Here is a 21,074-nt window from a genome sequence, read left to right as displayed (position 1 = left end):
GCGGCCGAAGAGTTGCCGAAGAGATGGATATCATAATATCCTTCGTGTTTCACGATTGAGCATATGATTGACCCTTTCGTGTCTTACGCGTCTCATCGCCACTTTTCTATTCTGACGCGTTGCTTTCCTGGAAAGTTGACATACTATTTGTATTATTTCGGCATTATTCTTATTTGAATCGATTAATGTAACTCATAACCGCCATAAAGAATCAAAAGCTAACTCAATATAGGAGGATTCACTAGTCAAGCAGTTACAGCAGATAAAGAAATGAGTGCAGAGTTGACTAAGGGCGATTTTGTCGCAATATTCACTAACCAGCAGCGGTACCAGGATCCTGCCAATGGTGTTTATCAAGTGATTAATATCCGCAAAGCTGATCCAAGCAAGCCAAACAAGAAGTTTCTTATTATGATATCTGACGGTGTGTACCACATGAAGGCGTTATTTAAAGCCGATGCTATTCCAAAGCTTCATTCAATGAATATTGACAGGGGTGACATTATCAAGACTCTGAGAGTGGAACCATTGTTGATTAAGGAGAAGAAACTTGTTCTAGTTATTGAAGATTTTGATATGGTCCAATCTGGAGCAGAAGTAGTTGATAGCAACACTCAATTTTTGGACAGTGTACTTGCTAACAGATTGAATGAAGTCATCGCCGCTAGAAAAGATCCAAATTCCCCATTCCCACAACAGCAGCAACAGGTAGATTCGAGCTCTAATGTTAATGGTAATGGTACACTAGGAATGCCATCATCAACAACTGCAATTGGTAATGCAACAACTAGCCACAACAACAAATTTAATGATTCTGCTTCTCAAAAATCAAGAGCAATCTTTGCCATTGAACAACTATCACCATACCAAAATGTTTGGACTATTAAAGCTAGAGTTTCTTATAAGGGTGATATTAAGACTTGGCATAATCAAAGAGGTGAAGGTAAGCTTCTTAACGTTAATTTCCTGGATACCTCTGGTGAAATTAGAGCTACCGCATTCAATGATAATGCTACTGCTTTTAATGAAATATTGCAAGAGGGTAAAGTTTATTATGTTTCAAAAGCGAGACTACAACCTGCTAAACCTCAATTTACCAACTTGTCTCACCCTTACGAACTGAATTTGGATAGAGAAACTGTCATTGAAGAATCGTTTGATGAGAATAACGTACCAAAGACTCACTTTAACTTTATTAAATTAGACAATATCCAATCTCAAGAAAACAACTCTAACGTAGATGTTTTAGGTATAATTCAAACTGTCAACCCCCACTTTGAACTAACATCTAGAGCTGGTAAAAAATTTGATCGTCGTGACATACAGATTGTTGACGATTCTGGATTTGCTATTTCCGTGGGTCTATGGAATCAACAAGCGCTCGATTTCAATTTACCAGAGGGCTCTGTGGTAGCTATCAAGGGTGTTAGGGTATCAGATTTTGGGGGTAAGTCGCTATCTATGGGTTTTAATAGCACCTTAATTGCCAATCCTGAAATTCCAGAAGCTTATAAATTAAAGGGATGGTACGATCAGCAAGGTAAAGATCAAGACTTTACATCATTGAAACAAGATGCAGGAGCAGGAACAACTTCTGCAGCAAACTTAGCAAAATTCATTAGTCAGCGTATAACGATTGCCAGAGCAGAGGCTGAAAACCTTGGAAAGAATGAACGTGGTGACTTTTTTAGTGTTAAGGCAGCTATCAGTTTTATGAAGGTAGACAACTTTGCTTATCCTGCTTGTTCTAATGAAAATTGTAACAAAAAAGTCATTGAACAACCCGATGGTACATGGAGATGTGAGAAGTGTGATATTAATAACCCATCTCCAAGGTGGAGATACATTTTAACAATTTCTATAATAGATGAAACTGGTAACCTATGGTTAACATTATTTGATGACCAAGCTAAACAGTTACTAGGAGTTGATGCAAACACTCTCATGTCCCTGAAAGAAAATGACCCAGATGAATTCACAAGAACTACTCAAAATGTTCAAATGAATCAGTATGACTTTAGAATTCGTGCTCGTGAAGATAACTACAACGATCAAACTAGAATTAGATATACAGTTGCCAACTTGCATAAGTTGAACTTCAAGGCTGAGGCAGACTACTTGGCCGACGAATTAACCAAAGTATTCCTTACATAAAGGCTTCTATATAGTAATCAGAAAAGAATTTTTTTTAATATGATGAAATAATTACTCCATATTCCAATTCACTATATACTTCACCATTATGATATTTTATATTTTGTTTATGGGAAGGTGATCAAACTTCATTGATCAATATGCAGATTATAAAATTCAATATTGGTTAAAACGATAAAGCAAATACGATAAAATCTATTAGAATGCAATAAAATAACAGTTAAATACAAGAAACAATAGCTTATACTTCATAAACTATAAATGCACATTTTGTTAACAATTTAGTTTGATTTAAATATCATCTGTCATCATGTTTGAGGATTTAAGTAATAAGATATGTTGGTAATCCATCGGAATCGTAAAATACCTTTTAGACAAGTCATTACACCTTACATCAAATTGTTCTGGTGTGACCAAATCAATAGGTACTTCTTCTGCTTCTGTCATCTCTTGTCTTTGTTCATCAAGATCAACTTGATCAAATTCATCCTCTTTTTCATCATATTCGACATTCTCCTCAACTTCTTCAAAATCTGGTGCCAGTGCACTCCATTTAGGAGGAATTACAATCGACCATATATATATACTACCAGTTTCAAATCCATTACAAGCAATGCACATATTATTAAAATTCCAGCTGATATTCATAAGTTCCTCTTCTGCTCCCTCTAGAACGCGAACTAATGTGCCCGCGCCAGTTTCCCAAATGTACAGCTCGTGAGCAGAAGAACCGTGAGCGGAAGCAACAAGATATTCTGCTGAATTATTACTGAAGAAGATACAATTCCATTGCAGTTTATTGATAACATCTTGGTACTTACATTCTTGTTCTAGTTCGATTGAGAGATTCTCGTTATCTTCACTATATCCAATTTTCATAGAAAATTGTCGTATTGTCCTATCTGCTGAACTTGTAGCTAATCTATCACCATTGTTCGAGATTATTATATGCTTCACATTTGAGGCAGCCACCCTTTCTTCCTTGATTATGTTAAATTCTACAACCGATGTACATTTTACTTGATAGAATGTGAGCCATCCTTTTGATGAACCTACGACAATGATATCTCGATGTTTGGGATGAGGTAATGCGACTAGTACATAACCTTTATTTCCTGATGAATCTTCGTTATTTTGTGTAACAACAGGTAAGACGGATGGTGAACTCAACTCAGTGTGAAAGTCAATATAGAAGGCGTCCTTTTCTTCAAATACAGTTGCAACAGCTGTGAATTTACTTTCATCTACCCAGCAACAACTCCATACGGAGGAACTCATTAAAACTTCTTTCAAAGGTTCTCCAGGTTTAGCTAAATCCCATAATTTAATAAACCAATCTCGTGATGTAGTAATCAAATATCTTCCACATCCAGACCATGAAACCGAATTCACGGCTTGCACATGACCCCCCAATTTACTACCAAGCATTGTTATGGGCTTAAGAGTATCCATATCATAGATAATGACAGCACCATTAGAGCAACCCAATGCTAAATAATCACCACCGGGACTAAATTCCAGACATTCTGTGTTCAAAGGATTTTCTAGTGTATGCACTAGCTTTTCAGGATAGTCTTTCAAAACAGAGAAAGGATCCTGTAGCAACAAATTCATAAGCCGTTGTAAATTTATTCAGTAATCTGATTCAGTTTAGTTAAACAATTCTTATTCAACGTCATTTATTTGACAACTATACCAAATATTTAGTCTCATCGCATCGGATCACTTTCAACTTTCCTCAAAAGTTGGCGATTTTCCAGCGAAATAAAAAAAAGAGCCAAACAACCAACTTCGTGGTCTCAATTGAGTTTAAAGTGCAATTCAGGGTAGAGGTACTCGATATACTAACGCTATAGAATGAAGTTATTTCAATTGATTGTTGGTCTAGTTTTTGGCGTGCATGTTGCTCACGGCTTCTACTACTATAGTACCGCTGGTGAGAGAAAGTGTTTCCAAAAGGAATTATCCAAAGGGACTGTGTTGAAGGGTACACACGAACTACAAGTATATATCGATGAGATTGGTAAGTATGGTGTACCAGAAAAGGATACCATAAGTGTCATGATTGATGTTGAGGAAATTTTTGATGATAACCACCGTGTTGTGCACCAGAAAGCTCTCCCATCCTCAGAATTTACCTTTGTTGCTCTAGATTCTGGTGAACACAACATATGTTTACAATCTCAGAGTAAAGGTTGGTCTTACAAACCTAAGGTAAAAATTGATGTCAACTTTGAAGTCGGTTTCGCTTCTGAATTGGATTCTAAGGCAACCACTAAAGTCAAGTTGCTGCACCAAAAGGTTATCCAATTGATTGCTCAAATCGAGTCAATTAAGAGAGAACAAAAGCTAATGAGAGAACGTGAAGTTCTGTTTAGAGATCTTTCAGAAATTGTGAACTCTCGTGCTACCTGGTGGGGAATCATTACGTTGATTGTGCTTGGCGCTACATGTGCTTGGCAAATGAAGCACCTGGGAAGCTTCTTCGTAAAGCAAAAGGTGTTATAAAGACTTGAATTTGCTACATTCACGAACACGAAATATATTACTGTATATATTTTATCCATTTACTGTTTTAGTTAATATATAAATTTAAAAAAAATTTGACATGCATATCAGAGGTCGTATTATTTAGAATACAAATTGGCCTCTATATTTGCTAACTAAGGTGTCGTCAATATCGGTTTTTTTGAATCCGGAAGAGGTTGGATTGCCAAAATCATAAATGCATTCATGAACCTGTGGTTTGATTTCTTTGGTTTCATTGTTTGAAACATTTTTGACTGCCTGGCTATTGACAGCAGGGGATGTCGATTCCTTTTTAGTACCCATAAAAGTGCTTTTGGTTGTGGAATTTACAGGGAAGGAAAAGGATGGTTTTGATTCTGATTGTTTATCAGATGATGTTAGTGTTAGATCGGACTTTGCAGTCTCCTTAGTTTCATTCTTATCAAGTGGAGCAGGAACAAATTTTGGAGAATTCATTTGTTTCTCGTTATTTGACTCTGTATGTGCTAAAGAGACGGAATCACGCAATGATGAAGAACGCATAGGCTTATATTTGGTGAACGAATCCTGTGCTTCCTCATTTTTCCTAGATGCTATTCCTTCTGGTATATTTGTGTCTTCTTGGGCCTCTCCGTTGCTGGATGTGATTTTGGCTTCCTCTTTATCTTCTGTTTCAGATCTTTGACGTCTCTTTGGAACAGTTATCTTATCATTGATACTAGGTAGATCTTCTCTAGACTTCCTCAGAGCAGTAAGATGGGAGGTATATGGATTAGCCATTGGCTTAATCGACTCTTTTGCAGCATCCTTGTCGCTTAACAAAGAAACAAGTGCAGAAGCGGTGTTGCTTAGAGGTTTAGAGTTAGAAGGTTTAGGAGTTTCGTCAACTTCTTGACTAGATGATTCAGGCTTATCAAAAACTGATGATATTTTCTTCTTATTGCTGTCATCAAATCTGTAAATGACAGTACGGTATGGTGATCTGATTGATGAATAGTCGAAGTTTTTCCTCTTTAATGGTGTGCTTACAATTGTACTATTCTCGACTTCTTTTGCATTTATGTTCCTGCTTTCATCAGTACTTGGCTTAAAATTTGGAACATTAAGAGCAGAAGAGGTTGAGATATTACCAGTTCTTAAAACTTGAGACGCATTCGCGTTGGAGATATCGCCAAGCAATCTTGAGGAGTTACCTAGAAAGGAGGATTCGTCTGCAACACCTCTTGATTTTTGCATTAGTGCTAAGACACCTTCCATTTCGATCTCAGATAAGGGTTCATTCCCTTTCTTTGCAAAAAAGTCGGCAAGTTTGGCATTTGATGTGTCAGCTTCACTATGCATCGTTGATTCATTCATTATCCGACTTCTCTCCCTTAATATAAAAGAACTCTGATCAGAACTAAAAAAGCCGCCTGGAACTGCTGCATAGGATCCTTTACTGACATTAGTTCTTTCTCTTCCAGTGTCTCTGGCACTAAAGTCATTATCTTTGTGATGCTCCTGCGCCCAACCGAAAGATACCAAATCCTTCAACTTGGACATCAGACCATGCCCCTTCTTGCCAGTCTTCTTATCAATTCTATTACTACTATCATTACTTCTCCTATAAGGAGCAATGGAAGACCTCTTCATCCTGTCATAGTGAGACACCATTGTTCAATTATGTATAAGCTCTTGAATATTAACCAAAAGACTGTTAAACCCTATATTGACGATGACAACAATGCACTTTAATTGTGGTCGCTTAAATGAATGAATCTTTGAAACAGATACCAACAGCTACTAACTCAACAATCAAAAATATTTTCAATACTTGCTCATCGCTTGAAATATTTCAACATAAATTCAGTACGTTATTACCCTGCAAGCAAAAAAATTTGGAAACCCATTTTCACAATTTAGATGATATACTCGACAATGATGAACTTCAACGGAAAAAAAAATTAAATGGGGCGAGCTGGGAATTGAACCCAGGGCCTCTCGCATGCTTGTGATTGTTCACACGGATTTTATCCATGTTCGCCCAAAGCGAGAATCATACCACTAGACCACACGCCCTAATTAATTGGTTGAATTGTCTTCGGGGACAGTAGTACATATGGTATAATAGACAATCACGTGTAAGACCAAGACTAACCATAAGTTGTATTAGTATCCGCTTATCTCTTTGAAAGTAAACAAATTAAATAAAATCTTTGAACTATCTAATTATTAAAATTATTCCTTGTGATTCGAATTGAGGCCGGTACCAGGACTATTTGAACGCTTGATCCGCTATTCTGCTATGCTGAGTGAAAAGGACACATATGGTTTGTTTTTGAAGTTCATGTACACTTTAGAAAATACTGTCCAGGAACTTGGAGATACATGTAAAGGTAGTATCTAGCACTTTGTAGTTTTGGAACTGCATTCCATTTGCTTTATTAAAATAGAATAAATCATAAAATCATAATTAGTACACTGACATTATTTAATATGTTGTGGGAGTTCTACAGTTGGTCTCCAAAATATAAATAGTAGTCCAGAGATAACATCAGTGCCCAGAAGAAAAATAAATATAGAAATATAATATAAGGAATCTATTTTAAATATCATTAGAGATTAAATTATTCATCGTTACATAAAGCGGCTTTATAACTTACAAACCTTCATCCATCCAGGCCAGAGTTTTCTTGATACCTTCTTCAATATCCACTTTAGGATAGTAGCCGAGCAATTCCTTGGCCTTAGCAATATTATGGTAACGATAAGCACATACAATCTTGACTCTAAATGGAGTCAAACCTGGCTCTTTACCAACAAGTTTAGAAACCCATTCAGATAGATAACCAGCGACAATGGCAAGTGGTCTTTTCAATACAATAACTCGTTTATCAACATGACCGTCAGCCTTCCAGACAGTACGAGCTAAGGCCCAGAAGTATGCTGGTGTATCATTAGTAATAAAGAAAGTTTCACCAGAAACTTTAGCAGCTGTGGATGGATCTAAAAGTTTCTTGGCAGCCAGAACATGCGAGTCAGCAACATTACCTGCATATGTCCAGTCAAACAGGTTGTTGTTGTCACCAATTTGAAACTTTGACTGACCAAGCTTAGCAACAGTTCTCAAACCTGGAACTAATTGCCTATCACCCGGTCCAAATATACCAGCTGGTCTTAGCGCAATTGTCAAGAAATCGTTATCTGGATCATTAGCCTTCAGGACCATATCTTCAGCAATAGCTTTGGTTTCATTATAGGCATCCATTGGGACTTCTGGTATTGGCCATGTCTCGTCAGCATTGTGAATATCTTGACCATTGAAGATTACACCAGCAGACGAGGTATATACTAGGGCTTTAACACCACATTTCTTACTGGTATCAATAATATTTCTGGTACCAGTGACGTTAACCTTGTGATAGACTTCAGCAGCACCTCCATGGACAGGTGAAGCGGAGTGTACAACTACATTACACTTACTTGCCAGAATAGCCTTCTTAATATCCTCAGAAGAAGTTAAATCACCCTTATGGAATTTAATATCATTGACATCAAATGTGAATTGCTTTGAAATCTTTTCTGGAAGAGGTCTAATATCAAAAATGTGGATATCAGGCCTTGGAGAAACATCGTAAAATTGTTGGATCAGATGAAGACCCAAGAATCCAGCACCACCAATTAAAAGAACAGACTTGATTTCAGACATCTATCACCTCTGGTTAATCACCTCTTTATGCAAACAGTTAATTGATTTTAATTGAAGTGTTATTGGATCTTTTATTCTATTATTCCTTTCATAAAGCCTTTATATTTCATGTGTCTGTTATGTAAACCAACTTCTGTCGAGGGCTTTTTCGGGTTTCGAGATGAAAGGTCTTAAACGAAATAGGTGAACAACTAAATTTTCTGTTAAACGATATAGGGCAAGTGTAAGAAAATGTTAAATTCAAATAATTATAGACAATCCAAATGAATGGTACGCTATAGCTGCAACAACTGCACTATATCTAATCATTGCTCACTCCACTATACCCTCTTCCAAAAAATTCTTAGATCAAAAATAATACACATCTCGCTTTAGAAACAAATACTTAGCGTTCGGAAATCATGAACATAAACAAGTATAAACATAATATAAAAAGGAGAATACATAAAAACTTAAAAAAGAAAAATACATTCCTTTATACAAATAATCATGTGATGTATTACACTTGGTAATTTAGTTTTTTATGATTTTATTTGCCGTCTTCCATATTTTACTCTGTTAATCTTAGTAAAGGCATTTTTTAAATGCATTTTGGGGAGGCTCCATAGTATGTGACAGATTGGATATATTAGATGATAATTATATGTAAAGTTCGATACTAATATTATTATTATACAAGGTTATTAGTGCTAGGTACGTTTGTGAAAGGTGTCGTGTCTATATCATTGTAATTCATCATTGATGTCATATTTGTCTTGTTTGTTAGCGAACTATTCTTCCCACACCATTGCATAATGGACAGAGATCCTCATCTAAAAAGAACCGAACTCTACCGGTACCTCTACATTCACCACATACTACTCCGCCTAATCTTGGATCACCTGGTCGTACATATATAGGTGCTTGTCCTCCTATTTGCATTGGGGGAGCACCATACTGATATGTTGGCTGTGAAAACGGATGCAAATAGTCACCAAACGGCAGGCCAGAGTAATAAGTGTTCGGTGTTGTTACAACTGTTGGACCTCCCATAGGTGTAGCACTGTTTCGAGTGGCAAACTGCCTCCAACAACGCTTACATGATTTACCATTTTTTATTTTGTACCCTGTATTCCGACACTTCTCACAATAATAACCCTTTGGATAGACCCATGGTATATTAGATGGTTTAGGTTGGACACTCGGCGTGGGCTTTGAAGCTGGTTTGGCTGGTTTGGCTGGTTTCGTATTAGCTGGTTTAACACCTGGCCTACTTGGCAATTTAGATGGCTTTGAACTAGGTCTAGGGGGTTCGGTTGGTCTTTGCTTAGTATCACTCGGCGGTCTCTGTGGTGGTCTGCTATAACTTGGTGGCAAGTCCTGTCCATGCTGGGGCCGTTGATTCTGTTGCAGTCTCTCTTCCTCTTTCAACACATCTTCGTAACTTGGTAATCCGTCTTCACCTGGACCAGACATATTATGAGGAGTAGATACAAAACTTGTATTGTAAGTGCTTAGTACAATTCAGATGATTTCGGTTAATACGAAATATGCTTCCTAGAATATGTTTTATTTTTAATTCTGTAGCGCAATGAGATACCAACTATGCAAGATACTGCAATATGCTGATTATATGTTGCTATTCAAATAGATGGAAAAGTAACTTTCTTGAAGTACATAGGCATTTGACAGAATCAATGACCATTTAAATTTAAGGCAAGTTAAAGGCGATGAGACAATCAGTCATATTTAAGTTATGCAAAGCCATGCCCATCAATGCCTTGAGATTTCCAGCCAACCCTTAGATATTCGTTTCGATGCCCGAAAGTGCAAGGCTCAGTAAGACTCACACCAAACGATTTGTAGCTATGACGTTGTGGCACCATGCCTACAATCTGTTACCGTCATGGGCAAGATAACTGCGACTCCAGGATAAAATACCAAATCTTCTTATGAAATACGGTGCTAGTCATCCTAAAATGAATACGCAAAACTGCTTCTTCTGCGAAGGTATATACTAGTAAACAAGAAAATGAAATGTGCCGATCCATCTATAAGCGGGATATCAGACCGTTCATAATCCTATCACTATCAGTAAAAGCACCTGGTGCCTTTAAAGATGCCAAGAAAGTGCAAATGGTTTGTTCTTAGCTTAGAGATGGGTATCTTCATTATGCCAGTTATCCAATGATATCACAATACACGAGCTTGGCACTTCACGTCGCGGGAATCGAAATTTGGCGGTGGGCCAATTTCATTTCCCTCGGTTATTAGGTGTTTTATTGAGTTGAAAGATGGGGACGACTCAAACTTTGTTGATATCCAGATTGTGTTAATACCGCAGAAGCAATTTAACTGTGATATTCGTGCTCTGAGGTCAACTCTACGTTGTACTAAATCAAGAGGATTGTGGATTTAGAGCAGCATTGAAATTGAGAGGTAATCAAAGTGACGACGAAGATTGGGAAACGGACTTATACAATTGGAAAGTGCCTGCTTAGGGATTATACAGTTATTCCCCATTTTTCAGTAAAACATTTGTGAGTGGGAAGAACGTTGGGAATAATTTCAACTATATAGTAGTAACTTGAAATTCTGTCAGTTTGAACTGTGCCATCGCAAATAGTTTGATATTTTCTCACAATTTGTAATAACATTGAACTACTGAAAACGATGACTCGTAATTTGCGCCATAGTGCTAGAGTTTCAGACGCCAATAACGAAATTTTAGATGAGAATGGTGTAACTCACACAACAGGAAGATCTTTGAAGAAGATCAATTACGCTGAAGTAGAAAGTGGACTTGACTTCTTAGATGAAGAAACCAATAGTGAAGCACCAAATGGAGATAATCATGACCTTCAGGAAGAAACAGCTAAAGAAAGTCAATTACCCAATGAGGCGCCAAACGGTACCAAAGATATCTTTCCTGAAGATGAAGATGTACCGCATACCTCTCGAAGATCGGGTAGATCAAGGAGAAGAAAGGTCCATGACCCAGAGGAGGAAGATGAAAGTTTCCATGAGGAAGATTTATCGGATGATCTTTTGGATGACGATGCCTCTGATTTGGACGATGATGAAGACAACGTTTACAATAGCTCAAAACTTAGACAAAAGAGGAATAGAAGAGCAGATGATCAATTTGTCGTGCCTGATCCAGAAGATGAAGCGTTTACTGAAGACGGTGAAAATGACGAAGACTACGGTCAACAAACGGGGAGAAGAACTAGAGGACGCCTTACAGGTAGGTCAACAAATTCACCTAGCAAGACTACAAACTCCGGGAGACGTCTTCGCAGCCGAACAAGATCGACATTATACAACTCCAAAGAGAATTTAACAGAAAACAATTCCGAAGAAGCTCTCTCACTAGCTGATGAGATTAGAGAACTTCAGGAGGATAGTCCTATTAGGGAAAAGAGGTCTCTAAGAGAACGTACCAAACAGGTTGATTACAGAATACCCCCACCCTTGACAAACTTTCCTGTCGAGGAGTACCCTACTGCTACTGCGTCCAATATTCCACCGTATGCTACAGCATCACCTAGACGTGGCCGTGGTGGATGGAATGCGTCTCAGAATGCAGGTCCCAATAGAAGGTTATTTCCTACTGGTGGACCTTTTGGAGGAAATGATGTTGTTACTATATTTGGACAAAACACTAATTTTTTTGGCCAAAACAACGCAAATAACCCGAAACTAATTTTGGACTCTGATTCTTCTGAAGATGAAATTCTTCCTATTGGCGGTAAGTCTAAAAGAAAACCAAAAAATCCTTTGAGAGACCCTAAGAGAAAAAAGAAACCTGAAATTGCTGATTTAGATCCTTTGGGAGTTGATATGAATATTAAGTTTGACGATGTTGGTGGATTAGACAACTACATCGAACAGCTAAAAGAAATGGTTTCGTTGCCTTTACTATATCCTGAGGTATATCAGAAGTTTAATATCACGCCACCGCGTGGTGTCCTATTCCATGGTCCACCAGGTACCGGTAAGACATTAATGGCGCGTGCACTTGCTGCCAGCTGTTCAAGTGAATCACGAAAAATAACCTTTTTTATGAGAAAAGGTGCAGATATACTTTCAAAATGGGTAGGTGAGGCCGAACGACAATTAAGACTTTTATTTGAAGAAGCAAAGAAACAACAACCTTCGATAATATTTTTCGATGAAATTGACGGTCTAGCACCAGTCCGGAGCTCAAAACAGGAGCAAATTCATGCCAGTATAGTTTCAACATTGTTGGCCTTGATGGACGGTATGGACAATAGAGGCCAAGTTATTGTTATTGGTGCAACCAATAGACCGGATGCTGTTGATCCTGCACTGAGAAGGCCTGGACGATTTGACAGAGAGTTCTATTTTCCATTGCCTGATACGAATGCTAGAAAGACCATCCTAAAGATTCATACAAAAAAATGGTCACCTCCTTTGTCAGATGAGTTGATTCATCGATTGGCATCTCTAACAAAAGGATATGGTGGTGCAGATCTACGAGCTTTATGCACCGAAGCTGCTCTGTCAAGCATTCAACGAACATATCCACAAATTTATAGAAGTAGTGGCAAACTGCTTATTGATACAGACCTAATAAGGGTGAATAGTTCTGACTTTACTAGAGCATTAGAAAAAATTGTTCCTTCCTCAAACAGGTCAGTTGGCGAGTCGTCTCAACCGTTACCTGAACCTGTGGACCAATTGCTAGATGTTCAGTTTGAAGGGCTGAAATCAACAATAAACGATATCCTGCCTGACGCACATATGAAAGTATCTCAATCTAAATCTCTCATTGATGAATATATGGAGTACGAAGATTTCACCGATGATACTGGCTCTGATGGGTTCTCTAAAGTGGAACTGATTAAGCAAATAACTAACTTACGTACTTTTAGACCTAAGTTACTAGTTACAAGTTCTCCAGGTAACGGCTTATCATATATCGGGAGTGCAATACTGAACTTTCTGGAAAAGTTCAATGTACAACGGTTGGATATTCCTTCTTTAGTAGCTGACAGTACAAGAACAATAGAGGCTGCCATCGTCCAGGCGTTCATAGAAGCTCGTAAAAGACAACCATCTATCATATTTATCCCAAATTTTGATATCTGGATGAAAACAATTCCATCCAATGCTATAATGACGTTGAGTTCACTAATGAAATCTCTTGTCTCTGATGATAAGGTATTTTTACTTTGCTTGTCGGAGTCACTTTCAGAACAAGATTGTTATACGAATGATTTACTAGCATCATTTGAATTTGCTACCAATATATTTGAGATAGAAAAGCCGAACGTGAAGCAAAGAACTACATACTTGAAGAAGACAATTGAAAATATTAAATTGCCACCCTCCGCCTATATGCTAAAGAGAAAGCGAACTGAACCATTAGCAAAGCTGCCGTTAGCCATTTCTGGAGACAGTAGTAATGTAGATGCTGAAGGTAAACCTCTCTCAAAGGAAGAGTTGCTGAGAAGAAAATTGAAGGAATTCCAACACCAAGATATGAAGCTGAAAAACGTTCTTAAAATTAAGTTATCTGGGTTAATGGATCTTTTCAAGAACCGGTACAAGAGATTTAGGAAGCCTCCTATAGATGATGCCTTTCTGGTGCACCTTTTTGAACCTCAAATGCAAAATATCCCTAACTGGCAACCGGCCTATGTAAAAGATGAAAGCATGATATTAGAGGTTGCTACTGGCAAGAGATTCTTTAACATGGATCTTGATATCATAGAGGAGAGACTTTGGAATGGATTTTATTCCGAACCAAAGCAATTCTTGAAAGATATTGAGTGTATTTATCGAGATGCCAACACCACAGGAGATAGAGAAAGGATTATAAAAGCATCAGAAATGTATGCAAATGCCCAAATGGGTATCGAGGATATTTCAACACCAGAGTTTATCGCTGAATGTAAGGCGACTAGGCAGAGAGATATTGAAAGACAAGAACTTTACCTTGAAGATGAAAGAAAGCAACTAGTAAATGTATCAAATTCTACTGACAAGTCAAGCGATACTGTTGATGTAGGTGTGGCTGCTGGAAGTCAGCTTCAAGTTGAAAAGAAGGAGATCATCGAAAATGAGTTTTTACCAAGCTCTGGTCCTGATTTAGCAACAAATTCCAATAATGAAATGAAACAAATTTCAGTAGCTGGGAATGAGTGTCAAGAAAATTCATCAAATGAGCAACAGCCTTCGGATCTCAAAGTTGACCAACTGGCTTCTACAAAGGACGACGAATATTCTACACTTTATCCCGCCAGTTTGGACAATGTTGACGAAGTTTCGACTAAAGAGGACAAACCATCACAACCTCTTAAGGAAGACGTTGTTTCGAATGATGCTGAGAGTCAATCGAACAGCATAAGCTCTACTCAGGAACTCATTGAAACTAATATCAGGACAGACAGACCAACAAACGTTCATGTGAAACTATCTATTGATGAAGATAGATTGAACAATCTTTATGATATACTAATTGGGAAAACAGATGGCTTTTCTGTTTCCCAAATGGAAGCCTTATGCTCTCGGGTAACAAATATTATTTGGAATCATAGGGAGAACATTGAAAAGAATGATGTCTTCAACCAGATTGAACATATTGTAAACATGCTATGAGTGTGTATGCTCTTTTATAATTACATAGCTCCCTACATAACACATATCGCATGTATCATTACCAACGTATAAGAGTGATCTTTACTAAATCACAGTTCTCAGAGTTAGCACTTATTTGAAGACCTGGCGTCAAGAATATCCTGATGCTCAAGCTCTTATAAAAAGCCCGGTTTCATGCAGCCTAATTCACCGGATCTAGGCACCATTGAAAATGACAACTACATATTCTGTAAATTCGTCAGGCTCTTTCATGAATGCCATGCAGACCATGAATGATGCATGCGTTCAATTGAAAATGGAGGACATTACCCAAATGGTACCAGCTATAGATAATGAATTAAACAAAGATATTAAATCCGCAGGAAAATGTAAATTGGCAGTGCTTTCACAGGATAGGAATGAATGGGATGATATATTCGATGAGTTTATAGATCCAAACTTTGACATTAACTTTCTAATCAGCGATAAGAATAAATCTAGTACAAAGGCAGTTTACAAAAGGCTATGGAGGTTAATAAATTCAGCCTCATTTTCTGTATCATATGAAGAATTCACTAGATCAATACTCGGTATAACTAATGAATATGACAACGGTGATCTCGAAAAAGAGCTTCTAGATTTTCTAGGCATGGAAAACATGGAGTTGATTTCATTTTTGGTGGAGAACCGTTCTTTTATTACGTCACAACCTACAGAATTTGTTATACATGAGCTGGACCAAACAGAGAACCCTAACGATTATTTGGATGATGGCTTAATTGCAGAACAGATTAAAGCCAATGAAGAAATAACCAAAAATGAGAAATTGGACCCCCTAAGAAAGATCATAAAATATCCCCATGTTTTCAGAAAATACGAAGCTGGTAGTAGCAGTCTAAGTTTTGGAAATCAAAAGTTTACTTTACCGGAAGGAACAACCAGGCAATCCTATCAAACATATGAGGAAATATGTATACCAGCAGCTGATCCAATTAAGGCCAAGAGTTCACTTTACACAAAACTAATTCAAGTTTCTTCCCTTGATAAATATTGTCGGACTGTATTCTCATATGAAACATTGAATCAAATTCAATCATTAGTTTATCCAGTAGCTTACCAAACTAATGAAAATATGTTGATCTGTGCACCAACTGGTGCCGGTAAAACTGATATCGCACTTCTAACTATATTGAATACAATCAAGCAATACTCAGAGATGGGGCCTAGTGGAGACATAGATATTCAATATGATGATTTCAAAATTATTTATGTGGCGCCTTTGAAGGCTTTAGCCGCTGAAATTGTTGATAAATTTAGTCGTAAATTGGCACCTTTTGATGTTATGGTTCGTGAGCTAACTGGTGATATGCAACTTACAAAGGCTGAAATTCTATCAACTCAGGTAATTGTGACTACACCAGAAAAATGGGATGTCGTAACTCGTAAGTCGAACGGTGATAACGATTTAGTATCAAAGGTTAGACTATTAATTATAGATGAAGTACATTTGCTACATGAAGAAAGAGGCTCTGTTATAGAAACATTAGTTGCCAGAACGTTAAGACAAGTAGAAAGCAGTCAGTCAATGATCAGAATTGTTGGTTTATCTGCAACACTACCTAACTTTATGGATGTTGCAGATTTTTTGGGTGTAAATAGACAGATCGGTATGTTTTACTTTGATCAATCGTTTAGACCAAAGCCACTAGAACAACAGTTGATTGGATGCAGAGGAAAAGCTGGAAGCAAGCAAGCCAGGGAAAACATTGATCGAGTTGCTTATGACAAGCTAACAGAAATGATTGAAAAGGGCCACCAAGTAATGGTATTTGTACACTCCAGAAAAGATACTGTCAAAAGTGCTAGAACATTCATAAGTATGGCTCAAAAGAACAACGAAATATCACTGTACGCACCCGAACCAAGTGTAAAAGATATTTACTCTAGGCAACTAGCCAAAAATAGAGATAAGGATCTTAAAGAAATTTTTCAGTTTGGATTTGGGGTTCATCATGCCGGTATGTCAAGGTCCGATCGTAATCTTACAGAAAAACTGTTCAAGGAGGGAGCAATTAAGGTCCTTTGTTGTACTGCAACACTTGCGTGGGGTGTTAACCTTCCAGCAGATTGTGTTATTATAAAAGGTACCCAGGTTTATGACGCCAAACGAGGAGGATTTGTAGATTTGGGCATATCAGATGTTATCCAAATCTTTGGTAGAGCTGGTAGACCAGGTTTTGGGTCTGCAAACGGAACCGGTATACTGTGTACGTCAGCTGACAGACTAGACAGCTACGTATCATTGATTACTCAACAGCATCCAATTGAATCCAGGTTTGGTGCGAAATTGGTTGATAATTTGAATGCCGAAATATCTCTTGGAACAGTAACAAATGTCGAAGAAGCTATACAGTGGCTGGGTTATACTTACATGTTTGTACGTATGAAAAAAAATCCATTCACATATGCTATCGAATGGGATGAGCTTATGTCTGATCCCCAACTATATGATAGGAGAAGAAACATGATCATAGCTGCTGCACGAAGATTACATTCATTACAAATGATAGTTTTTGATGAGGTATCTATGTATTTCATTTCAAAAGATCTTGGTAAAATTGCGTCCGATTTTTATCTACTTAATGAATCTGTGGAAATATTCAATCAAGTTTCTAACCCACGGGCAACAGAGGCTGACGTCCTTTCAATGATCAGTATGTCTAGTGAATTCGATGGTTTAAAGTTCAGAGAAGAAGAAGCAAGCGAATTAACCAGACTTGCCGAATCTGCTGCACCGTGCCAAATTGCTGGCGATTTAGAAAGCAATCACGGTAAGACAAACATTTTACTACAGGCATTTATATCTCAAAGTAAAATATTTGACTCTGCGCTTTCTTCGGACTCAAATTACGTTGCTCAAAATGCTGCGAGAATTTGTCGTGCTTTATTTTTAATTGGTCTAAACAGGAGATGGGGTGTTTTTACAAATATTATGCTTAATGTGTGCAAATCCATTGAGAAACGATTATGGTCATTTGATCACGCACTTTGCCAATTTGATCTACCAGAAAATATTTTAAGCCAAATAAGAAACAAAAATCCCACAATGGATCGACTTCTTGACATGGATCCAGAAGAATTAGGCGAATTAGTACATAATAAAAAAATGGGTCACAAAATTTTCTCTCTTTTAAGTTACTTTCCACAAGTTGAGATTGATTCGGAGATATTCCCGATCACATCAAATGTAATGAGGGTCCATGTAAACTTAACGCCCACGTTTATATGGAATCTGAGGATTCATGGGGAGGCTCAGTTTTTCTGGGTGACAGTGGAAGAATCCAATAAGTCTCAAATTTTGTATTTTGAAAAGTTTATCCTCAATAGAAGATCAATGAAGAACGATCATGAACTTGATTTTATGATTCCACTATCCAATCCATTGCCACCTCAAGTCGTGGTAAAAGTAGTTTCAGACACATGGCTGGGCTGTGAAAGTACAAGTGCAATTTCATTCCAACACCTGATTCGACCATATAATGAAAATGTATTAACAAAGCTACAAAAGTTGAGACCATTGCCAGTTTCAGCACTACATAACCCATTGCTGGAATCCATGTACTCTTTTAAGTATTTCAACCCCATGCAAACTATGACATTCCATACACTATACAACACTAACGATAATGTGTTTGTTGGTTCCCCAACTGGTTCAGGTAAAACTGTTGTTGCTGAATTAGCTATGTGGCATGCATTTAAGGAATTTCCTGGAAAGAAAGTCGTTTATATAGCTCCAATGAAGGCACTGGTTAGAGAAAGGGTCGATGATTGGAAGAAGAAAATTACACCTGTTACAGGTGATAAGGTAGTTGAACTGACAGGAGATTCTCTACCAGATCCTCGAGATGTCAGAGACGCCACTATAGTCATTACCACACCTGAGAAGTTTGATGGTATTTCGCGTAATTGGCAAACTCGTAAATTTGTTCAAGAGGTTTCATTAATTATTATGGATGAGATCCATCTACTTGCTAGTGATAGAGGCCCTATTTTAGAGATGATTGTGAGTCGTATGAATTACGTCTCCACCCAAACAAAGCAACCCGTCAGATTATTAGGTATGTCTACAGCAGTTTCAAATGCTCACGATATGGCTGGTTGGCTGAGAGTCAAAGAGAATGGTCTCTTTAACTTTCCATCTAGTGTGCGTCCGGTACCGCTGAAAATGTATATTGATGGATTTACAGATAACCTTGCATTTTGTCCACTAATGAAAACAATGAATAAACCTTCATTTATGGCTATTAAACAACATTCTCCTGATAAACCTACTTTGATTTTCGTTGCTTCACGTAGACAAACACGACTTACTGCTCTTGACTTAATCCATTTATGTGGTATGGAATCAAATCCTCGGAGGTTCCTAAATATATCAGATGAACAAGAGCTTGAGTATTACATTTCACAAGTTACTGATGACACATTAAAATTATCCTTACAGTTTGGGATAGGGTTACACCATGCTGGTTTGGTTGAGAAGGATAGAACTATTTCTCATCAATTGTTTCAGCAAAGCAAAATACAAATTTTAATCGCAACTTCAACACTAGCGTGGGGTGTCAATCTGCCCGCACACTTGGTTATCATTAAGGGTACTCAATTTTTTGATGCCAAGATAGAAGGGTATAGAGATATGGATTTAACCGATATATTGCAAATGATGGGTAGAGCCGGTAGACCTGCATTTGATACTAGCGGTACTGCTATTGTTTATACAAAAAACTCCAAGAAAATGTTTTATAAGCATTTCCTGAATATTGGATTCCCCGTAGAGTCATCTTTGCACAAAGTGCTAGATGACCATATAGGTGCAGAAATCACGTCAGGCACAATAACCAATAGACAAGAAGCCCTGAACTTTTTAAGCTGGACCTTTTTATACAGAAGAGCTCATCATAACCCAACGTACTATGGTATTGAAGGGGATTTATCTGTGGAAAATGTGAGCAAGTATTTAAGCAAGCAAATTGATGAAACGCTATACAATCTTGAAGAATCAGGGTGTGTAGAGTTAAACGGTGAAGACATTATTCCTACACCTTTTTTGAGCATTTCCTCGTATTATTATATTTCGCATAAAACTGTCCGTACCGTGTTAAGAAATATCCACGGAAATGCATCTTTTCAAGATATATTGAAATGGCTCTCATTAGCTGAGGAATACAATGAGTTACCTGTTAGAGGTGGTGAAGCCATTATGAATATTGAAATGTCAGCTCAGTCTAGATATAAAGTTGAGGATACATTTGAAGGTGATATAGAGGTTAGCATGATAGATCCCCATGTCAAAGCGTTTTTGTTGCTGCAGGCACACTTAAGCAGGGTAGATCTTCCTATTGCAGATTACATTCAAGATACTGTTTCTGTATTAGACCAGTCTTTGCGTATTTTGCAAGCTTTTATTGATATAGCCAGTGAAATGGGATACTTGGCGACGGTAATGACGTTGATTAAAGTGATGCAGTGTATTAAGCAGGGATGCTGGTATGAAGATAATCCAGTAACACTTTTACCCGGTTGTGACATACAAAGATTCAAGGATATTGAGTTCCGTAATAATGGTTATCCCACAAAGCCAATAAAAACCAAATTAACGCTACAGAAACTGGCATCTAGCAAATCCAACGAATACAAACCTATCATCAGAGAGTTGAACGTATCTCGAGATTTTGAATCTAAGTTTTTGAATGTTGTGAAGCGTATACCAGCTTTGACAAATATTAGAGTCTTAGAGCAAACAAACCCATCACATCTACAAATTACGGCACAACATGTATCAGGTGTTTCTAGTAGAAATATGGAGGTTTATTGTGACAGATTTCCTAAGACGCAGAAAGAATTATGGTTTTGTATTGGCTATCAGAATGAAGAATTACTTATAATAAAGAGATGCCAACCCAGAAAAACTGGAAAAATCATTGAACTAGAATGTGATTTATTAATACCAGAGGAATTGTACGGAGAAAACCTGACGTTTACTATAGTGAATGATGCGATGGATTTACAATACACGGTGAACGTTCAATTGCAAGAGGAGTTGTGATATCTACACTACTTCCCTTTACTTTCATACTTCAAT

General features: G+C 37.5%; 8 protein-coding genes and 1 non-coding gene across 9 annotated transcripts; 4 read left to right on the top strand and 5 right to left on the bottom strand.

Moving 5' to 3' along the window:
* Positions 1-270: 270 nt before the first annotated feature.
* Positions 271-2,154, top strand: RFA1 (replication factor A subunit protein RFA1; the record flags this gene model as incomplete). The annotated part of the gene is made up of 1 exon (XM_446394.1): positions 271-2,154. One exon carries the CDS (start codon positions 271-273, stop codon positions 2,152-2,154), a length of 1,884 nt encoding a protein of 627 aa, XP_446394.1.
* Positions 2,155-2,445: 291 nt separating this feature from the next.
* SWD1 (COMPASS subunit protein SWD1) lies at positions 2,446-3,768 on the bottom strand (the record flags this gene model as incomplete). The annotated part of the gene is made up of 1 exon (XM_446393.1): positions 2,446-3,768. The coding sequence occupies one exon, from the start codon at positions 3,766-3,768 to the stop codon at positions 2,446-2,448; it is 1,323 nt and encodes a 440-aa protein (XP_446393.1).
* Positions 3,769-4,011: 243 nt separating this feature from the next.
* ERP1 (Erp1p) lies at positions 4,012-4,662 on the top strand (the record flags this gene model as incomplete). Its single annotated transcript, XM_446392.1, has 1 exon — positions 4,012-4,662. One exon carries the CDS (start codon positions 4,012-4,014, stop codon positions 4,660-4,662), a length of 651 nt encoding a protein of 216 aa, XP_446392.1.
* Positions 4,663-4,785: 123 nt separating this feature from the next.
* NUP60 (FG-nucleoporin NUP60) lies at positions 4,786-6,315 on the bottom strand (the record flags this gene model as incomplete). Its single annotated transcript, XM_446391.1, has 1 exon — positions 4,786-6,315. The coding sequence occupies one exon, from the start codon at positions 6,313-6,315 to the stop codon at positions 4,786-4,788; it is 1,530 nt and encodes a 509-aa protein (XP_446391.1).
* Positions 6,316-6,611: 296 nt separating this feature from the next.
* Positions 6,612-6,720, bottom strand: tP(UGG)3. Its single transcript has 2 exons — positions 6,685-6,720; positions 6,612-6,647 (listed from the first exon to the last, which is right to left on the bottom strand). It is a non-coding gene; the product is annotated as a tRNA-Pro (tRNA).
* A 580-nt stretch (positions 6,721-7,300) lies between these two features.
* ERG26 (sterol-4-alpha-carboxylate 3-dehydrogenase (decarboxylating)) lies at positions 7,301-8,350 on the bottom strand (the record flags this gene model as incomplete). The annotated part of the gene is made up of 1 exon (XM_446390.1): positions 7,301-8,350. One exon carries the CDS (start codon positions 8,348-8,350, stop codon positions 7,301-7,303), a length of 1,050 nt encoding a protein of 349 aa, XP_446390.1.
* A 762-nt stretch (positions 8,351-9,112) lies between these two features.
* HUA1 (Hua1p) lies at positions 9,113-9,805 on the bottom strand (the record flags this gene model as incomplete). Its single annotated transcript, XM_446389.1, has 1 exon — positions 9,113-9,805. The coding sequence occupies one exon, from the start codon at positions 9,803-9,805 to the stop codon at positions 9,113-9,115; it is 693 nt and encodes a 230-aa protein (XP_446389.1).
* Positions 9,806-11,002: 1,197 nt separating this feature from the next.
* YTA7 (chromatin segregase YTA7) lies at positions 11,003-14,956 on the top strand (the record flags this gene model as incomplete). The annotated part of the gene is made up of 1 exon (XM_446388.1): positions 11,003-14,956. One exon carries the CDS (start codon positions 11,003-11,005, stop codon positions 14,954-14,956), a length of 3,954 nt encoding a protein of 1,317 aa, XP_446388.1.
* A 211-nt stretch (positions 14,957-15,167) lies between these two features.
* On the top strand, positions 15,168-21,038 carry SLH1 (RNA helicase; the record flags this gene model as incomplete). The annotated part of the gene is made up of 1 exon (XM_446387.1): positions 15,168-21,038. The coding sequence occupies one exon, from the start codon at positions 15,168-15,170 to the stop codon at positions 21,036-21,038; it is 5,871 nt and encodes a 1,956-aa protein (XP_446387.1).
* Between the last annotated feature and the right edge of the window lie 36 nt (positions 21,039-21,074).

This window comes from Nakaseomyces glabratus, chromosome G (genome assembly GCF_010111755.1).
Source record: "Nakaseomyces glabratus chromosome G, complete sequence".
Lineage (NCBI taxonomy): Eukaryota > Fungi > Ascomycota > Saccharomycetes > Saccharomycetales > Saccharomycetaceae > Nakaseomyces > Nakaseomyces glabratus.
Note: the sequence above shows the minus strand (reverse complement) of the source record. Positions and strands in the feature narration are given on the sequence as shown.